Raw genomic sequence first — 21,871 nt, 5'->3', positions numbered from 1 at the left:
TTTGTTTTTGTTGTCCAGTTTTCTCTCTTCCTTCTCACTGAATTAGAGAGGGACCATGGATATAACCAGAAGCAGCATCTTCTTGCAGCCTGCTCATCGATGCTGCCTTGTGCATGCGTGCAGTTCCTCTCCTGCAGCCCCTGAAGTGCAAGTGCTGGCATCTAACCTTATGGTTTTAGGCATCTTGTTTCATTGCCTTTGTTTTATCAGTTCGCTCTCTTGTGTTCTGCCTCCTTTCTGTTATGTCTGTGAAGCCTGTGCACCAGGGGAACATAACCTCTCCCTGTGCACCAAGGCCTTCCTCCTCCACCAGCTCTGTGTGTCCAAAGCCTACCTGACCTGGTTTCCTCACCTCCTGATGAACTTCTGGTAGAGTTTCCTCATGGTGAGGCCAGTCCCACTCTCTTGCCCGTTCAGATCAAGCCCAACATGGGTGTATCTGTGGTTTGACACTCATCATTTGCATGATTTGGTGGTGATTTACCAACGAACAATTATAAGAGGATATAGCCGACGGGGAGGAGAACCTCAAACCTGTAAGTGCTGATAAAACAGAACGGGGTTGTTACCTGACTGATCCTTTTCCCTCCCTTTTCCACACGTCTCTGACACACTTGCAGATACATTCCAAGGTGAAGAAATGCGTTAATGTTGCCACTTTTATTTATCTTGTTTTATTAATCTCTCAGCCTTTCACCAGGTCTTTCTCTTTCTTCAGCAGTGAGTCTGTATGTTAACTAAATATCAGCTTTCTTGATGAAGTGCATAGCATTAGCAGCTGCTGAGGCGTTCTTTATTGATTGCTGTTGTTTTTTATAAATTAAGTTTACTTCTACTGCTCCTGGCATTTAGTTGTAACTTAGACATTTCTTTTGTGAGGCAAAATCGAGGTTCATGAAAGCTAAACCTTACCATACAGTTACTGGCTACTTTCTACCAGTCTATCATTCCAGAACTCCAATGGAGGGAAACCACTTTATCAGATGCGTTGAAAAAAATAGAGGCAAGAGGTTAATTATAATTGAATTGCTTTTTTCAAGTCGAATATAACTTCAGTGGGGAGAGAGATGCTTCAGTCAATGTTGTGAGTATTGGGCTGAGGCAGAGGCTGGGCAGCAAGGCAAGTTGACCAATGAGTGCACTAAAAAACCCGATAAGCTTGGTCTTTGCTTGGAGATCGTTAAGGGAACTGACAAATCATTAAATCTAGAAATGGGACCTAATGCAAGTCAATGAGAGAACAACTATGGATATTTAATGAGCAGCAGTGCATCATGTTCTCAGCTCTTCAGAAATAAATAATGAGATACTTGAAATTTTCTTTGAACAACAATAAATGTAGAATGTGAAAATAGCATGGAGAAAAATAATCCTTTGGGCCATCCTCTCTCAGTAAGTGATTTCTACTGGCCTTAATTAATTATCAGAGTAACTTGTGAAACAAGCTTATGTGAAACTATGGCACCATAAAATGCCTGTTTAATAGTTAGCCCCAAACCACATCTAGATTACCTTGAAACTCTGAGAGTTCATTATCCTGAATTATTGAAAAATTGCCAGTGTAATTTCATTCTGCTGAAGAACACAGGATGAATTCTGCATGAAAACAGCTATACACCAGAAATCCTGGTAAGCAATCTTGGTTAGGATCTATGCCTCACGCTGGTGCTGAAACATACTCATTAACCTGCAGGTAGTTTGTACGTAGGAAAAGGTATGGTATTGCTGCACTTCTGACCAGTGACTTCTGATTACATATTTAAAACAAAAACCAAAATGAACAGGTCTGCAACAGGGAGAAGTGTTGGAAAGGTGAGGTGGGAGATGAGCTCTGGAGCTGGGGCTACTTCAGCCAGCTTATTCCATAGGGATTCTCCTTGCACAGGTGGACCCTCAGCCCAGGCAGGAGAGCAGGGGCAGTGGGGAAACAGTGGAGACGTGAAGGTAGTTACACCATGTAGCCTTCTGCATCCAGCTTGGCTGGGGAACTGGGCTCCCTGGATACCCTGTGTTGCCAACAGGAAAAGACACCAGCTTCAGAAAGAGGCAGCTTACGTTGCCTGTGTTACGCTTATTTTGGAATGTCCCGTGCATCTCGATAGCTACCGTGGAGTAGTCTTTTGTTAGGGATCTGAGATGGCTGCACAAGCGTGGAAGAGATTTGAGTTTTGAGGAGTAACATCCACAGAGCAGCTCTTCAAAATGTGTCTGTCTTTCATAGCACTCTCAGGTGGAAGCTTTGCATTTGAATGGTTTCTGGTGGGGTTTTTTTGTTTGGTTGGTTTTTGGGATTTTTTTAAGTTATTATTTTATTTATTTTTATTCACTAAAATGTCTTTTGGCCTATGCATAGGCCAAAATACTAGTATTTCTTCCCTGGCTTTGTGGCACTTCATATGATTTGATTCTCCTATGCACCTCCATAGAAGGGCAGCTGTAGATAAAACCAGGCCTTTAAGAATGTGCAGAGCTGTAGTTTTCTCCAAGGGAAATATGAATTTAAATCCAAGAAAACCTAATTTTTAGATAAAACTTCGTGGTTGTAATTCCTTTCCCTGTCTTTTCTGAGCTTAGGTAAAGGAAAGGGGAACTGGGAAGCGACCAGTGCTGAAATGCCAACAGGATGCTGGGTGGTTTCTGCCTCAATCAGCCACATTTGATCCCACACTCCCATTTCTCTGGGTGGAGCAGATGGCAGAGTCCCTACTGCGTTAACAGGGTCCAGGATTTTAGTAGAATTGATCATGTTTTATATTGCAGTGAAGCATCTGGGACTCTCCCCTGTAAAACCTGCTGGGCACTGTGGCTTTCCTGAGCTCCAAACTGGAAGAGAAATATTTTCCTAAAGCACCTTTGAAGGAGTAGTGGCTGGTCAGTGCTTTATCACTAGCTGTTGAGCTCCATTTAGTTACTCCTCATTTCTCTTCAAATTTAACTTGCATTTTCTGTTTTCTATCTGACACAGGGGTCATTTTTTCTGCCAAAGCTATAACATAGTGTGGCTGGGAACTGGGGGAGTAGCAATCTGATCGGGTTGAAAGTAATCACCTATTAGTTTCTCCAGAGCCTTTTACCTCTAACAGTGTGGTGCACATTTGTGGTGTGAGTGATTTATATACTTTCACATCAACAGAAAATAATAGTCTTTATAAACATGAGACGTCCTTGCTAGTAGGAATAGAATTCTGCTCCCATCTCAAATAGTGACTTCTCAAGCTTTATATTTGTGCATATATTTCAGCTCTACTTTTCTCACATGTGTTGTGTTCTTCAGAGTCAGATGAAGGTTGCTGAAAACATGGGTGCTCTCCATCAGCTTTGCAGTTATGGCTGCCTCTCTAATAGATGGGAAACAACTGTCTTCAACAGGAGTGGACAAAAATAATTTCACAGGCATCCCTGGGCTGTCCTTAAGACAGAGGTAAGCTTTTCTTAGCATTCCTGAAGCTGCCCCACAGCCCAGCATCAGGTAGTGCTCCCCAAAATGGTTCCTCATCTGGGCTTTGTTGTATTAGCAAGGCAGAGCACAGCGCTCAGTCCTGCAGGCATGTGCTGGCCCTGATATAAACTGAAATATGTGCATATTTACTGGGTTATTCGTTGTTTATTAGTATCAGGCATATTGCCAACAGTTCTGTAATTGCTTGATCAAACTAGGAGTTTTTAAAAGAAAATAAAGCCTTTTAATAGTATCACTATATATTTTTAGTGTTCTTGTATAGGAAGCTTATGTTCCATTAGCACAAGAAACTGTTTTTAAGTATTCCCAGTTCACTGTGAGGAAATAAATTATTGCTAATTCCTGGTCAGATAACAGTTATCTTGCCTGCAATGCAGGTGCCCCAAAAGTATGTCTGCTTTTTTCCTTGCCCAAGAGCCACAGGTTGCCGGGGGAGAGTGTCTCGATGCTCCCTGAGGGAAGAAGTGCTGTCAGTATGGTTCCAGGAAGCAATAAGCACCTTCATGAAAATAACTCAAGTCCCCATCCTTAATCCCTGCCTATCCTTTTTTATCTGATGGACTCAGCGAGGGCTGGAAGATCACAGTGTGGCAGAAAACAAAAGGGAGTTAACAAGATGTGACCAGTCAATGGATAAAACAATAGGCAAAACCCTCCGCGTTGTCTAGTGCCCAGGTGTCCTTCCCATGCACAGGTAGCCATGTGGATCGTGGTGAGTTTGCTCTGCTGCTTCATGCTCGGAGGGCTGCCATGGGCAGGCGGCTCGTGCCCGTCGCAGTGCAGCTGCGCCTACCACAGCCTCAGCGAAGGGACGAAAGCCAGGTATGCCGATGCTCTCCCCGGGGGGGTTGCCGCTCTTTCGCTGGGTGTCGGGGATTTTATTTCTTCTTCTCTGTAAGGAGGCTTGGAAGGGAAAATATTGCGTCCAGACTTTGCGTCCATTATTTTTCCAGTCGCTTTGCACTCTAGCTTTATTTGCAGAGGATTAGCTTCTGAAAACACAGTAAGCTGATTTCAGAGAAAGCGTTTGGGTATCTCCTCTGTGAGAACAGAAGTGACATAAGTACTGCTGGTGCAATGGCAACAAGGGAATAAAATTTAAACATCTTTTTTTTACCATTATGCTGAAAATGCTAGTTTTAAAAGGCTTTATTCTGCTCTGCTGGTTTGTTTCTAAAATGTAACTAGATTTGGTTTATTTTGTTGTACCAAAACCTGCAATTCCATTTACTTAAAAAATCCTTTAGTTGGAGATTTTAGGCAAAGCAATATACTCTAGATGAAAATGAACCAAAAAAAAGATAAATGATAATAACAAGAAAAATAAAATAAGATAATGTTCAGACTGGAAACTTACAGTTTAAAAAAGAAGACAGGACCAGAAGGACATCCATTTTTGAATGCAATGCTCTTGTACATACATTTCTCTGGAGGACTGTAATAAAAGTCTTTCTGAAAGATAATCACAAAGTAAATGATTTGAATTAATGAAATACAGGCTACATTTTTATAAGTTGTGGTTCACAGCAGAGGAGATTTTGTGACAGAGATACAATATTTGCAAAATCCTTTGGAAAAAAAATTTCTAGACAAGACCACAATACCGAAATGAAAGGCTGTCCCCTGTATTCTGGATTCCCATTAAATAGATCCACTTTCTTATCTCTTTTATGGTGCTATAGATTTAAGACTTGAAACTTTCCCAGTAAGAAGCGTGATAGAGACACAAGTAGTCTGCAATTGTTAAAAGTGAATGCAATCATGGGACAGCCAGTTATTGCTCCATAAATGTCACAGTTCCCAGGTGAATTTCTTCTCAGTGACTTGAAAAAGCTTTAGTGTGTTTTGGTAAGATACCCAATAAAGGAAATGTCTGTTAGACCCTTAAGGAACAAAATGTCACCTTTTTTTCTGCATTATGATTTGTATTTCTCACTAGTAGAAGATTATCCCATAGATTAAATGTTTAGTGCTCACTGACATAGTTTAGGGACACTATGAGAAGAACTGTTTTACTGTCATAGTGTCTCTGTTATCAAACATTTTGCCTCGTGCCTATGCAAACGAACAAACAAAAGTTTATTGAAAGAGGATTTCTGGATTTTTCGTATTTGATCAATTATTTTTTTCTTCAAAATCTCAATTTTCAGCTGAGGGTGGGCAGAATTTAATGCCATAATAAAAGTGCTGGATGACAGTAATGTACCAGGCTTTGATTATAAATTGACAATTTAACTGTAGGCTCGAGTAACATTTAACTCCAGGAAACTTGCATGAGCAGTTCAGCCATGTTATTTGTGTGTGTTAGTAGGGGAATAATTGCTTTCAGCCAAACCCAATCTAGTTTTGGCAGCTTTGTAATATTCTGCTTATCACCCAGGCAGTGTGATAAGAAAACGTTACTTGACTGATCACATTACATTGCTTGCGGTATCTAGTTTAGCATGTGGAGTGGGACATGCCTATCTAACCTGTTACCTTTGCAAGGTGGCTTTGTATTTTGTTAAGAACTTGCCTTTCTTTCCTTGCTGATAGGCAAATTAAAGTGTATTCTGAGAGACCTATTTTGTCTCCCTTCATTCCTCATCGCTATCTACAATCCCACACCTTGACAAAGTCAAAATCACAATTTTTTGTATGAAGGCTGTGAAAATGCAGCATGGGGTTTTCATGATTTGATCTCTAGAGATTAGAAATGGGAAGGAATGATCAAGACACATAAATCTGCCTTGCTTTTAGTATAGCATTTTCCAAAGAGTTAATTTTCTGCACTTTCACTCTCATAACTGCACATGCCTGCAGTGCAGTGGCTGCTACCAGCTGCACACACCTTCCCGACTATTTCACAGTAAAGCAAAGCTTGCTGTGGTGTAATTCCAGTGAGTTGTGAGCTGACTTTCTTATCCTCATTTCACGACCCAAACATCCTGTGCCATATTTAATCTGTATGATTTCCTGCCATCCCACATGTCAGTAAGGCTTCTTTTCTTACATCTTTTTTTGTTCAATTTATGGATCATTTTGTTTTAGCATGCACTAGAATCCTGCTATGCGTGAATGCTGTCATTGTTGTCTATCATAAGTACTCTAAAAAAAAACCTGAATGAAAAATAAAAGCAGGAACACTATATGGGCCAGAGTCAGACTCCCACCCCTCCAGGAGGGGCACAACACTGCAATCTCTGCAGTCAAAAGGTACATATGGATTAATGCAAGTTGATGTACTGATGGTGAAGATGTAGAGATCAGCAGCAAGTAAGAAAAAACAAGAAGGAATCTGGTGAAAAAAGAAAGATGGATCAAAATCCTGCATTAAAGTAAAGTTTCAAAACCTTCTTAAAATACAGGAAAGTGACATCTGTGTTTGTGTTTCCCCAACAGGACAGTGCTGTGTAACGACCCGGAGATGACTCTCACTCCTGTGAACATCCCTGTAGATACGTCCAAGCTTCGGATAGAAAAGACAGCCATCCGCAGGGTGCCAGGAGAGGCTTTCCACATGCTCCACAACCTGGAGTACCTCTGGATGCCCTATAACTCCCTGGCCAGCCTCAGTGGGATCACCTTCAAGGGCCTTCGTCGTTTGCAGGAGCTGAGGCTGGATGGGAATGACTTAATATCATTCCCCTGGGAAACCCTGGTTGACATGCCACAGCTAAGGCTTCTGGATTTACACAACAACGAACTTACCTCAATCCCTCCAGATGCTGCTCGTTATGTCAAGAATGTCACATACCTGGACCTCTCTAGCAATAAGCTGATGACTCTTCCTCAGGCTCTTATTGCCACCTGGGCCAACCTCCAGGCTGTTCCTTACTTCCCCAACGATAACTCCAAGATCATCCTAGGTAAGAGAAGTTCCTGTCTTTTTGCAGGGGGCACAAATTTCAAGAGCTCTGCATCTTACTGCAGTATTTTCACCCCCTGTGGTTACTACAGCAAGTACACTGCTGTGTACAATTTAATACCCCATATAAAGTGTGCAAATTCATTTACATAATTAACAAACTCACCTCAGGCTCCTCACACCCGGCTTATTACACCATGACCTTCATCACTTGCTTGAATCTTTGTAACACAAAACTGGTGACTCTTGCTCAAACTCTTTATTTATTGACATTGCCACTTTTGACAGAAATGCAAATATGATTAGAGCTCCCCATCATTCACGTGTTCTTCTCTAATAACAGTTACTATGGAATCGACCCATTTTAAGCAGCATTAAATAAGAAGATGGACATTTATTATGTCCAAAGAGGAATACAGCCATCACTGAGCATAACATCTGGGTCAGGACTGCCAGTTTGTCTCTTTCCAGAGCTGTGTTTATCTGTTTACACAGAATTAAACCCTAGTCTCCCCACAGCCACCAAGACAGTGCTGCCTTTAAGGGCAGCTATAAAATTACAAGAATCTACCTTTTGGTGACAATTCTGGGCTCCTCAGAAGTATGGCTTTGAGGCAATTGTTCATTTTTATATCAGAGGGCATGTTACAGATGAATCCTCTTGGCTGAGTGTCCCCAGATGAGGTTTCAAGTACATTTACTAGTTCAGGGGCTTACTACTCAGCCTTTTAGCCATCGTGCAGCGGTTCCACTCTACAGCAGGTTGACGACTGTTCAGAATTGTTGCCATCTGCTGTCTTCACTTGCTATGAGCTGACCCAGCTCCACTGGCTGTGTTTGATGCGTGGGGTGTGTGCATTTGCATGTACTGCCTCTACAGCCACAAATGTGAGTTCAGGCACTTGCTGATAATCTTGTCAGAAATATTGCAAGTTGTCTCTCGTTCTGGGGAGTTCCTGCTGCTCTTTGTTCTCTGGATAAATTTAGTGGGGTAACGTTTTTAAAACCAGATTGCAGTGGAAACAGACACAAGACTTTAACAAGATTCAAAATGGCACCTACAAAGCTTTTAGTGTCCTTTGCAGATGTTGTTTAAGGTTTCATTAGCATCAGGAGAGGAGCAGGTGTTTCATCATCTCCTTTCGCCAGATGTGGTATCAAGTTCTTTAAGCCAATGCTAGCTGTTTGGGATTGCCCATTTCATTTGTGGCGTAACAAGACACCGCCTGGACCATACGCTTTTCTTTCTTTATGTTTTACAGTCAAGTCACATGTAAAAATGTTATTCCATTCAATATAGATTAGGAGAGTATTTTGTTGAGAAGAACAGATCACGCCTTGATGCTCATGGCCAACCTGAGTGTTTATGTAGCCAGCTGTGCACAGATTGCTTGTGCCAGAATCCTAAAAAATTCATGTAGGCAAATGAGTATAATGCTAAGATTAATACGGTAATATATAGATAGTCCAGCTCCTAGATCCTATCTTGCTAACACCCACAGGAACCAGGTATATGAAAAGCATGTCCCTCGCAGGAGAAGACTGGGAGAACACAGCTGCACGTTTCTGTTTCACTTTCCTCATGACTGTTTCTCATGAAGGCATTAAAAAATCCATGAATAATAAAGAGTCCTATCTACAGTGCATCATTGTGACTCTTCTTCAGAACCCTTGCTTGTAGATGACTTGAAAAAGAAGCACTTCCAGTGGTAGCTCACTGGCTGATAGTCTGTGCCAAGGCTGTGAGCTTTTGCACATGAGGATTACCCACATGAGCCTACAGGATGGTGCTGTGCAGGGCAGCAAAGGGCTCACTGTGGCTTTGGGGGTGCCATGGCATCAACTGGAGCTGGGGTACCTGCCAAGGAGTCTGGAATAAATTGTTATGCAGTGCATGAAGTCAGAAGTAAGCTGCTAGGAAAAGTGCCATAAAACAACAAAGCCAAGCTGACCTTTCATTCTTTACTTAGTCCCCATAACTTTTATATATCAATTTATAGGAAGTGCCCTCCCACTAAGCCCACCACTTTCGGATTCCCTTCCAAGCCCAGTGAAGATGGCATGCAATGGCCTCAGAAGTTTTTCAGCAGAATCTTTAGAACAGTTTATCTGAAGCCTCTAGGGCTTTTGGTTGACCCTGTGTTTCTGTTGACTCTAGCAAATTCAAGCAGCCCCTTGATGCTCATAGAGCCTTGTGTTGCATCATCTGTGCTTGTGTCAAAACTTGGTTCTTACCAGAAAGCCACTGCTTGCATGTATTCTGCTAGCTAAAGCTGTTAGAGACCATAAACTGTCCATTGGACAGGTGAATGTGGATATTTGTAAGTAGGATGACACAGATTTAGTCAAAATTCATCACCTTCTGTTCATGGATATGCATTGCTCTAGTTCCAATTTTGCTTATTTGGTATCATCTTCACAGGTCTATTTTTAATAGAGTAACGTCTCATTTTTTTGAATTTGAGTTCAGTAGGTACACACTCGGAGAGCAGGAAAAAGAAAAAGAGAAGCGTTCTGAGACTCTGAAATGGGAGGGTATTCTTCCATGTACTCCTTTCTATGTGCATATTCTTAATATAGTTAATGTCTGATTATGTTCTTTTATATACCATAACATGCATATTCTTCAATTTAATCCTTAAAACTGTTCTTTCATCTTATCAAGTGTAAATTAACATTTCAGGAAAAACAGCTGATTACTAAATAATGAAAATAAATTAGAATAAGAAGGCTGGAAGAGGGCTCTTACAGTCAAGTAGGACCACCTACACCTATTGTGAGCCTGACAGCTGGCATGAGAATCTGTCCAATATTTTAATAATCTGCAGTGAGAAGAAAACAAAACAAACCAGCCCTCCCCCATGGCTACTTTTTATTTTCCATCCTGGAACCGTATGTGTTTATAATAACTTCTTTTTCTTCTTTACATGCACAAATAGTGTTTTTCATGATGTGCATAATCCTGCTTTGAATTTAAAGAATATGATTTCAGCTCTGGGTTTTGAGATACTTTAGCAAGCTGTATTTATTCCCGTCTACTAACTGGCAAACATATGAACGATCAAGCTCAGTCACCAGCATCAAGGGGCTGTTGGAACATCCCCCCGACCCCTGTGCCCCTGCACACGCACAGGCAGCCCTTGCAGGGCAGGTGAGGAGTCTATCACAGTTTGTCTTGCTGAAGAATAGAAACAAAAGATGCTGTCGGAGTCACTTAATGCTCTGATTTATTTTGACAGGCTTGCAAGACAATCCTTGGGTATGTGACTGCAGTCTGTACGAAATGGTCCATTTCCTAAATTTCCAGTCTCCTAACATAGCATTCATTGAGCCCAGGCTGAAATGCTTCACGCCCCGGAGCCTTGCAGGAGTCTTCTTCAGCCAAGTCGAGCTAAGGAAGTGTCAAAGCCCCGTTGTACATACGTCTGTAGCCAAAGTAAAGACCATCCTGGGCAGCACTGTGCTGCTGCGATGTGGGACAACAGGGGTGCCCATTCCGGAGCTCAGCTGGAGAAGAGCTGATGGTGCTCAACTAAATGGCACAGGTGGGTTTGGTTTAAGCTTTTCTCTTACACGTGGAATGAGTGAGGCAGACCTGCACCTTTATTTTCTACAGACTGTCGGAAGCAAATGGAAGCTTCTGTGACAGTACATCCTTCCCACTGATAAAACACCCCAAAAATAGAAAGGGGTGCAAAATTAAGATTCACTGTAATTCACAATAGTATCGTGTGTGATTCACTATTGCACTGTGATTTTCTATACAGTATAAAATCACTTACATGTTGATATCATCAGGTAAATGTATACTATCATGTAAAAAGTTGGGTTTGCTTTGTTTCATAACAATTGTGGTGGTGAAGTCAAGTGGTTTTCTGCAAATCTGTTGGAGCTGAAGAAATGAAATATGTCCAGCTGTAGCAAAAGTCTCTGTTTTAAGTTAGCCAGTTAGTTATTTAGTCACTGGAAAGGCTTCCCACTGAATTATTTTATGGGTCTTTGAGACTAGTGATGCTTTGCTGTTAATCGGTTAGTAACCATCTCTGGCAGAGAGGTGTCTGATGTGAATTCAGCAGCGGTTCCAATCTGCTGTGACAAAGAAAGAAGAGGTTGCAGAGGCAACATTACTGATACGTTAAAAGAGAAAAAAGTCACTAAACTGCTAAAGGATGCAAATGGTTCATTTCTGATGGATTGCCAAGGTCTCTTGGGAAAATGCTCTGTGGGAGAAACACTTGACAGGTGCCTCCTCTGTGCTCACCCTTCTCGTGGGGGGAGCTTTCAAACAGCCACTGTTTTTGTGACTGATCATGTTTTCATTTCCATTCACAAGAATGGATGGACCTAAAATTGCAATGTTGGTCCTTTAATGTGTGGGGAATTTAGGGAAGAAACCTTTGCTGCACTCAGGGCAATCATCCTTAGATTTTTACCCTCGAGGTTTTAGGTCAGGACCTGAACCTTCATCCCTCCAACCTCCCCTGAATGCTACTGTACCTCAGCCCTGGCCCTGACTTTCATGGATAGGTCTAAACTCAGCAGACAACTTGCTAAGGATGGGGTCTAATCTTCACAGGGTTATAGGGCTCCTCAGTGCACAGAAAGAGGGGAGAGAGCATTTTTTTTCTTTCACAGCAGTAGAACTGCATGTAATAAATATCTTTTTTTGGATCTGCACAAGTCATTGCTCTGTTGTACATGACATGCAGGATGGAGCAGAGCTGCTCCTCATAATGATAATGTCTACCCATCATGCTGTGAACGTCCCACCTACACTTGAAAGAGAGCCACAACAGAAAAATAAAACAGAGAATGCTTTCCTGAAAGCTTAGGTTGAATTTACTTTGAGCTACAATTGAGAATGATGTATTTTGTGCCCCATTAAATCAGACTTTAGTGCCTTTCAATAGAAAGTTTGCTGAAAAAGTACATTATTTCAGCTTTTGTGTCAATTCTGTAATGACTGTTTGAAATGTTGGTGTTCTGAATAGAAAGGAGTGAGAAATAGCCCACAGTCTGTATGTACGTGGAAGCGTCATAGGAAGACCTGTAGCTTTATGTTTTTTAATATACCCATTCAGTAAATAACTAAAATGAAAAAGTAACTCCTAATGATATTGTATTTTACTGCCATTGGAATGTGCCCTGGTTGACAGGGCTGGATCCTCCCCATGAGGGCTTGGGAGAAGGGTGCATTCTGCCTTACCTTTGCTTTTCACACATCTCCCTGGTTTACCTTTCAATGGGAAAAGGCAGAGTTAGTACGTGCTCATCCTAAGGAGGCTGGTTAAATAATGAAGAGGGTGCTTTACCCTTCTGCATGGTCCCTGCTCTTTTTTTCTGCACAAATAGAAAAAGGCAAAAAAAGCTGGTTTTAGACTCCTGGTAAGCCAAGTGAGAAAACCGACTCTCAGCTGTGTATATATTGCTCAGTCGTAAGTGCTCGGACTTCCCTCTGTTTGGCTCAACATAAAAACCTGCACTAATTTAGCAGTAAAAGGGATATTGTTTTTCAGCTGGTTTTCTCCGTATACTCTAGGCTAGTCCATATATGGTTTTTAGAAGAAAATCTTGCTGCTTGTATTCTCTGTCACTCAGAGGACTGCGTCTAATGTTCATATAGGTCGCATTACCACCTGCTCCTTCCACCCTTTTAAGTATTGTACCTGCATAAGAGCTTTTAAGCTTTTTTTTTTTTTTTTTTTTTTTTTTAAATAAATAGAACTTTCCTTTTTTTTGTTTTCAAACTGCATCAATTTGGAGGAAATGGCATCAAATGCTTCACAACATCTCTTCGGTCTTAAGCAGTGTAAATCCCAGCGTAACCTAATTTTAGTGTTACTTTTTCTTGGATTTACTTTGATTTTGTAATGTTGGTGGCAAAAAGAAATGATGACTCTATTGTATCAAGCAGACATTTGGCAGATCGAATCCTATTATTTTACAAAACATGTTATTAATTCTATTGATTATTGCCTATTTATTTTATATTATTCCTTCCTTTCAGTTCACCAAGAGATTTCTAGTGATGGGATGAGCTGGTCTATTCTGGGCCTGCCTGTAGTCTCTTATCTTGACTCTGGAGAGTACATCTGTAAAGCAAAGAATTTTCTGGGGGCAACAGAGGCGTTCATATCGCTCATCATCACAGACTCAGAAAGCACGGATGACCCCAACTCTAACGCCAAAGGGGCATGGAGTGGGAAGGCAAGTGGGATGGAAGCAGCTGCCTACAATGACAAGCTAGTGGCAAGGTACGTTATCACCACCTCCACCATGCCTACCCTGGGGGCTGGAGGGGGCACTGGAGATGGCCTCCTCCTCCCAGATGTGGCACAAGATAATCCCAGAAACCTACTGGTGAGCCCACCTACTGGTCAGCAGGAGCCAGAGCGAATGGTGAGGTCTGTCAGGGTGATAGGAGACACTGACCAGAGCATCACCCTGGCCTGGAAGGCGCCTCTGACAAAGAACACGACGGTGTTCAGTGTCCTCTATGCCATCTTTGGAGAGAGAGACATGCGGCGGATCAACGTGGAGCCAGGGAAAACCAAGGTCACCCTCTATGGGCTGCTGCCAAAGACCAAATACATCGCCTGTGTCTGCGTGAAAGGGCTGATCCCCAGGAAAGAGCAATGCATCATATTTTCAACAGATGAAGTTGCCAGTGCAGGAGGGACCCAGAAGCTCATCAATGTGGTTGTCATCAGCGTGGCCTGTGTCATTGCTGTTCCTCTGACGCTGGTGGTCTGCTGTGGAGCCCTGAAAAGGCGCTGCAAAAAATGCTTTGTGCGGAAACCCAAGGAAATTCAGGAGTCTTACGTCACCTTTGAAAGCCTGCCTCCTGGAGCCAAGGCGAAAGGCGTGGAAGGAGAATACTTGACTAGACACACCCCCGATGAGTCGAACAGGCTGCTGTCTGCCCGATCCAGCGTGGACTCGGAAGCAATACCAAAGATGGAGGAGCAACCTAATGAATACTTTTGCTGATAATAACTAGGCTGATTGTCGGCTTGCTCACACGGCTGTATATATACTCTCTGGTCCAGAACTGCAGGCCACCTTGTCAATGCTTCTGTCGCCAACACATTCTGAAGGACTATGCAAGAGGGTAGTTGGTGCCCAAGCTTTACAGAAACATGTTGCTCATCCCACTTGGGGTTTGCTGTTTTGTACCCAGGCAAAAGCTTCTGTGATAATGGCCTCGTTCTCCTGGACCACTTTTATTTTCGTAAAATGAAGCGTGCACACTGAGTGTGAGGACATTAAGTGACATTTCTGAGCGCGCTGTGCTTGGTGCTTAGTACCTGCTCTGTAATACACAAAGTATTTTATTCTCTTTTGATGTACTTTTGGTTAACAAACAGGGGAGTGTTTAGTAATTTTAATATATATACCTATGAAGGTGGAGATTGAGAGTCTTACCTTTTACATCCCCCATGTTTGCATGAAACATGCAGCTCGCTGCATAATAGATCACTGAACACAGCTGTACAGCACCCCTTTCTAGTATGACCAGCGTAATAAGAGCTCTGTGCTCTGAATTCAGAGAAATGTGCAAAGAAGGTAGAAATCAAGAGGTAAACCCCAATCCACTCCTAAGAATAACTAATAGAGAGCGTTTTGTGATTGCATTCTGGCCCTAAACACCATTAAGATTTCTTGAACAACAGTACTGCAGAGGTCTTTCGGTATCAGTCCTAGCTGGCATTTTGTAGCTGTATTGTAATTAGTAGAGTATGTTTTATATCAGCTGTGCTAGTTAAAATCATACAATAGGCTACTCTGCAAACTGTGTGGCGTTGTAATGCTTTGTAGTCACACTGAAAAACTTAAATTAGTTCTGCAAAACCCTCCCAGAGCAGCCCTGTCATTGCTGCCGGCTCTCCTGACAAAACTGGTGGCGAAGACCAGAGGGCTCAGCCAGGCATTTGTGGTTAGGTCATGAAAATACCTTGCTCCATGCGGAGCAGGGGTATGTGATGTGGTGGTAGATCGCTGGCCAGGCACACATCAGTCATACTTTCACCATGGAGTCAGCAGTGGCAGAGGCTCAGTGTGGACTTTTGGGTTTCAAACTTTTTACAAGTTCAAGAACCCTGAAAAAACCCCGTCTAATATTCATCTAAGTGTACTTTCATTGTCCGGGTGAGCTAATCAGTTATATTAAGTCCTGCAGCTCCACTTGAATTTGGATCTGAGTGCTTACCACAATGCACTTCCCAGTCACATAATTTTCCACTCCAGTCCCTTGTGTATTAGTACTGTATATAAAGTTTTTCTCTTTGTAACAAATATTCTTCATGAAGAAAATGTTCTGCCAAATGTTGAATGGGAGGGATCCAGGCAAGTTGAAATGAAAACTGGTAAAGCTTGCTGAATTGTTTTGAAATGTGTTTTTGTAAATTTATTGGAAGGATGTCAACACACATTCTGGATCTGTATGTGCAGTGGGGGTTAACAAAACTCACTGGTTGGAATGGAGCCCTTGATGGATTTTGCAAGTCCTCCTTGTACAGAATAGTTTCAGTTATGTCAGATTACTTGGCCTGGTGGAGAAAGCAAGTCATTTGATCTCAACAAATACTAGCAACAGGTGACACATTACAATAATTTCTGATAGGACTCCCTGTATTCCTTACATTAATGATAAAGAACTTCTCTTATATTGGGAGAATTTGTCAATCTCTGTATGAAATAATGCATGCTACTTCTGTCACTGGACTGCATAGATCTTTAGGTTTACAAATAACATTTACAAATAAAATTATGTCTTTTATTACAACAGATTAATTGATCAAATATGTAGTATGTAATAGATCTATTACTTATTTATACAGTTGCATTTCCCAGGATTATTTTTAGAGTCTTGCTCCAAGGTAGAAACCCCCCCAAAATTCTTCCAGTAGCAGGTTTTGGGATTAGTTGCAAGGATTGCTGTATTATTGAGCTTGATTCCTGCCTACATCTGCAGCGCAATCACCGGGCTGTGCAGAAATCTGCCTGACTTGGCCCTGGATGGATAAGTTAGCCCTGAAGAATCCAGGCTGTCCCGAAGTTCTCCTGTTGTTGACGGAGTGGACATACTGCCCAAGGACTTTCCTGTAAGTCAGGTTTGCAGGAGCTGACTGGGAACGAGAGGTATGTACCTTTTGGCTCCCTGGAGGCACGAGCTGGGTGATTTGCCACCTCCAGCCCTGGTGAGGACCAGCTCTCACCCGCTGTCGGTGCGTGCTCCGCCACACGCTCTGTGAGCCGGCAATGGAAAGGCACGGGCTGGGCCAGCACTTTGCTTGTGAGGGAGCATGGAGAGGGCATCCTGTGACATTCGCTGTGGATGTGTTAGGTTATACAGAGCCTATTGGATAGTTTTTGCACTCTGAATAAATAGCGATCCCAAATAGGACAAACATGATTTTTCTTTTCTATCTCCTATGGCTTTTCTCACTGACTCATAGGTGAGGCATCACAGCTCAGCGTCTCAACTGCTGCTGCTCCAAAACGAGCCTCTCTACTGCACCGGTGGGTCACACAAGACAGGCTGTAGATAGAATCTTGTGTAAGCTCTGTGTCGCCTGGTGTTGGTCAGAAGAAAACCCCTGTACTTGCCAAACTGCAGGTGAAATGTCAAACCATTAAGTAAACTGATTTGCTGCGGAGTGTGACTTCAAGGCTCTGGGTCAGATTTTTCAGTGGTATGGAGGCAGGTAAAGGCAAATACCTCACTGGATTATTTTTTTTTGTTTGTGGATATTTTAACTGAAGAGGTGTTAGGCACCTGGTTTCAGCAGGGTTAGCTCAGGCCAGCTTCCCTCTCTGGTTGTAAGATACGTTGCTCAGAGTTCAGGCAAGGAGAATATTCATGCCTGGAAACAGTTTCTTACTCAGGTAAAGTCAATCCTTGGACAGACATGTGCTGTAAGAACTGAAACAAACATCCAAATCTTTTGGAATTACTACATTAGCAGCATTATCTATTTATTTTTGACACTTTGTTCTGTTTGGTTTTCTTCTTCCACACATAATGTTTCCTCTGTTAATAATATCTTTGTGTCAGGTTTTGGCCAATTTTTTGTTTTGGGGGTCTCTTTCAAATATTTTGTCACTGTCAAGGAATAAATTTTGGAATCCCTTGGTGTTCCCCACTTTTACTATTAAACCATTTAAAGATTTCTTCTCTGATAAGTGTTGAGCCACTTCAGTAACAGGATTAAGGTGAGTGTCCACCTGTGTTGGGCAGGAGGTTTGCACTGGTTGCCTGGGCTGGGCGATTTGGAGAGCAGTATGAGCCACTCTTTGATGGGCCCTTCGTGTGATAGATAACAAAGACATGTTCCTCCTTCCACAGTATCTTTTAATACTTATTTTGGAAATCATAATAGTGTGAAATTGAAAAATTAAGGATAAGATCTGAAAAAGAAGGTAACTGCATTTTAAAAATGAATCCAAATAGCTCTGAAGTGTACTGAAAAATTGTCATTATTTCTTTTTCTTAAAAGGATCTGGAGAAAAGCAGCTATCAAAATGAGGGAACTGAGCAGAATATAAATGAAATAATGTGCCCAAAGTGATTAAAAAGGAGTACTGCAAGCAGCTGAAGTGCAAGAAGAAATGTTAAAAAACCACCTTGAGGCTTTGAAATACGTTTTTTCCAAATATCTTAAAAAGTGTCCAGATTATCTGGTGAGTAGATCCAGAAAGAGGTTAATATTGGCTCTGAATTATAAAGTCTCTGCAAATATTTTTAATGCCACATATATATAACAATTCCACAAATTCAAACTAATGTTCAAGCTGACAAACACCTTATTTCCACAATGTGATTTAAGCATGTCGGAAGGCTATAATTGCTTTGTCTGGTCAATTTATTTCTGTGTACCCAGAAAGAATAGACTAAAATGTCTTTAAACAATTAAAAAAAATATATCTGGGACACAAAAATGTATGTGCATATAAACATAAAATTGTGGGAAAAAAAATGAAGAACCCGAAAGTGTCAAGAAGGACAGCTAAAACATTTTTCAAGATATTTTAAAAGTTGAATGGACATTGAAGAATGAGTTAGAAAGTACTCCAATAGTAAACCAAAATGTAAAGGTTCAAAAGGTCCTGAGGAAGCTGACATCAAAGTCCCTCAATGTCAGAAGTGTTCTGGGAATGTCTGAAAAATTTCAGGATGTATTTACTCAATATTCAGTGCTACAGTACCGTGGCTTAGTGGGAGCTCCATCAGCTTTAAAGTCTGTGAAAAGAAGCAGCAAATTGTTGTCCAAAACAGAGCAAAAGATTTGTCCCCCGCTTTATTTTCCCATTACTCAAAACAAAAAGGAAATAACTTAGCAGTTGCTGGTAAAGTTTCAAACTGATGAGAACTAAATGTGTGCACCCAGGAGAGCAGACCAGGAGCTTCTCAGAGGCAGCAGTGAGCCTTGGAGCAGTGCCCATGTTTCCCGAGAGCCAGGGGCTGCTGGTGCAGATGTGGAGCTGTTGGCACCACAGTCACATCCCATGGGAGTATGTCGGCCCTTAGCTCCCATTTTCGACATGGCAGATGGACTCTGCTCGTGCCCTGAGTGAGAGATGAAACCTTTCCTTTCCTCTGGTGGGTGAAAGGGGCAGGTTGTGCCCCTTTGCCAGCTCTCTGTAGGATTTGCTGTGGGACCCTGCCAGGGGCACTGGGTTACTGAAAAAATTGGGGAAAGAATGGCAAGTTTGTACAGCTCCTGTTGTTGTTGAAGGCTTGTGAAAGAGAAGCCTTATTTACCTCTTTTCACGTCACCTTCCTCTTTTTCAAAGCTGCTTTTTCAAGCCCGTACCATTTGGTGTTACATGCACTGTATCTGAAATACCCAACTGCAGCCTTTACCTCTTATGTCCTCCCCAGCAGGGATTTCTGATGCTGATAGCCCTGGCAGAGGAACTGGAATTGTAAAGCATCAGCCTGGACTTGATTTCTGACAGACCTGTGTGCACCTGTCACTTCAAGATGGAATTCGACTTCCCTCGCCATCGCTGGGAGCATGCAGCGGGCGTCCTTTCGGCGCTTGCTTTGGCAATCAGTGCAGCCTCTTAAACTCCACTTCCCATAGATTAGCAGACAATGACTCTGTAGAGATTTATTTTGACAGTTTGGGTTTTAGGCAGCTTGTTCTGCATTTTGGCTTTGGCCAGGATGCCACATGACATTAAAGAGCAGCTGAACGGAGTGGACATCTGCTGTCACAAAAGTGACCATTAAATTTACAGGCAGGCATAAACTGGACTGAATTAAAACAGCAACAAAAATCCGACTCCAGTAGGAAACATAAACATAATGGCTACAGCAAACACCGTTTGGGGGATTTTTTTTTTGTTCCTTTCTTTCTTTTAATTTTCCCCTCTTCTCTCTACCCTAGAGAGTGGGTAGACTCTCCACCCACTAATTAATCTGATTGTGGTAAATAATTCACCACTAGTTTCTCAGCTTATTACTGAAGCCTCTGAGTACACTTGGGCTTTCAGAATGTTTAGAGAAATGGCCTCTTAAGTAGCAAATAAATATCAGCCTGAAAACAGCCGGAGGATTGCCGCAAAGGATGACGAAAAGGCTGAAGTACTTAATGCTTTCTTTGCCTCAGTCTTTAACAGCAAGAGCAGTTTCACCCAGGTGCCCAGCCCTGGAGCCGGAAGAGGGGCGCAGAGGGGCTGGAGCGTGTCCAGAGCCGGGCAGGGGCTGGGGAAGGGGCTGGGGCACCCGTGGGATGGGGGGCGGCTGGGGGGGCTCAGCCTGGAGAGGAGGGGGCTCGGGGGGGCCCTTATCGCTCCCTGCAGCTGCCTGACAGGGGCTGTAGGCAGGGGGGGTCGGGCTCTGCTCCCAGGGAACAAGGGACAGGACAGGAGGGAACGGCCTCAGGTGGCACCGGGGGAGGGTTAGATTGGGTGTGAGGGGACATGTCTTCACCGAAAGGGTGGTCAGGCACTGGAACGGGCTGCCCGGGGAGGTGGTGGAGTCACCCTCCCTGGAGGTGTTTAAAAGACACATAGATGTGGTGCTTGGGGACATGGTTTAGTGGTGGGCTTGGCAGTGCTGGATTATGGTTGAACTTGATCTTAAAGATCTTTTCCAACCTAAACAATCTATGATGCCATTGGCCCATGGTACTGACTGACACCACTCTTTGAAAGGCTGTTTTCCAGATAGGTCAGTCTGGGAAGAGATCTCATGTGGGAGAAAGAAAACAACTATGTTTTATTTTCTTTCTTTTCTGTTAATAAACTAATTTATTTAAATTACTGTATATTTTTAGCAGAGAAGCCCAGATGAAATTTTACTTGCTGCATCCCAGTACACTGGGCATTATGCCGCTGTACTGTGTCCAAAGATGTACGCGAGGTGAACCCGCCAATAATTTTTACTCTGTATATAAACCTGTTAATAAACAACACTTTTCATGATTATTTTTTTTTTTAAAGATGTGACTTAGCTGCCACATACTTTAAGACCCTCCCTGCAGACCACAGAGGAGGAATGTGACAGTGGCAAAGGAGGCACCTTTCCTGTGAGCAAAGGATGTTATTGCAAGTTTGGGCCTTAAAAGCGGTGAACCCCTCCTGCTAGCTTGGTGCTGGAGACAACCGAACATCCTGACCCCGCGGCCTCACCGGTGGCATGTATGCAGCTCACAAAGTAGGTGGTTTTCAATCTTGTTTCCCTCATGAACCCCAAGCACTGATGGGCCTCCCCATCACCTTGTGAACACCAGGCCAGCACAACTGGACAAGCTGATGATCTGGGTGAACTTCAGCCATTTATCCCAGCACGGAATGCATTCCATCACGTCTAACACTGAACACTATCTAGCACAGGGGTCCTCAAACTACGGCCCGTGGGCTGGATACAGCCCCCCAGGGTCCTCAATCCGGCCCCCGGTATTTACAGAACCCCCGCCGGGGTTGGGGGGGGAAACCAAGCAGCCGCAGACGGCTGCCTGCCACTGCATCCGCGTGCCGGCCCCCTGGTTAAAAAGTTTGAGGGACCCTGATCTAGACACTGGTTTTCTTCTGCTTCTGCTGAAACCTTTTCTCTCTAGACCATGCAGCTCACACATGGGCAAACTCCAGGTTTGCTCCTGATGCCAAGCTATTTTCTATCTAACTACATGTTGTATGCAGCTTACTACTGTTCTTAACTAACTATGTGTTGTGTGTAGTTTACTACCATCATTACCAGTTATAATGAAGCGTAAAATCATAAAGTTATGATTATAAAATAATATTGTTGGTTTATTAGGGAATATTTCCATGGCAGACTACAAAAGAGGACCGAAGGCGCTGGTTGAGTGTGGCGTTTGCCCCCCCAGAGGCCCATGTTCACGCAGGGTGTCCCTGAGGCCCTCTGCTTCGGTGGCTGATGGGTGCCCAGGAAGGACACTTCCTCCCACTGCAGCTGCCAGTGTGGCTTCTGCAGCGTTCCCAGTTTAGCCGGCCAGCCCTGCTGACAGGTGGCCCCTTTGCTGCTTAAGCTGCACTGAAAGTGCGTAAGGAGTGTCAGCCTCAGCTCACGGGAGTTGGGCTGTGCCACTCAT

General features: G+C 43.0%; 1 protein-coding gene across 4 annotated transcripts in view; it reads left to right on the top strand.

Annotated features, from left to right (window-relative positions):
• The window catches only part of LRIT1 (leucine rich repeat, Ig-like and transmembrane domains 1), a 55,655-nt gene extending 39,559 nt beyond the window's left edge, over positions 1-16,096 (top strand). For 2 of the 4 annotated variants that reach the window (XM_037400996.1, XM_037400998.1), the window contains exons 2-6: positions 3,275-3,421; positions 4,027-4,282; positions 6,842-7,308; positions 10,547-10,852; positions 13,315-16,096. In XM_037400996.1, the coding sequence (XP_037256893.1) occupies positions 4,161-4,282; positions 6,842-7,308; positions 10,547-10,852; positions 13,315-14,297 (1,878 nt within the window). In that variant the 5' untranslated portion in view covers positions 3,275-3,421; positions 4,027-4,160 and the 3' untranslated portion in view covers positions 14,298-16,096. Of the gene's footprint in view, positions 1-2,768; positions 2,872-3,274; positions 3,422-4,026; positions 4,283-6,841; positions 7,309-10,546; positions 10,853-13,314 lie in introns of those variants that run through there. The other 2 variants (XM_037400997.1, XM_037400999.1) reach the window with 2 other exon arrangements.
• The last annotated feature ends 5,775 nt before the right edge of the window (positions 16,097-21,871 follow it).

This window comes from Falco rusticolus, chromosome 9 (genome assembly GCF_015220075.1).
Source record: "Falco rusticolus isolate bFalRus1 chromosome 9, bFalRus1.pri, whole genome shotgun sequence".
Classification (NCBI taxonomy): Eukaryota; Metazoa; Chordata; class Aves; order Falconiformes; family Falconidae; genus Falco; species Falco rusticolus.
Note: the sequence above shows the minus strand (reverse complement) of the source record. Positions and strands in the feature narration are given on the sequence as shown.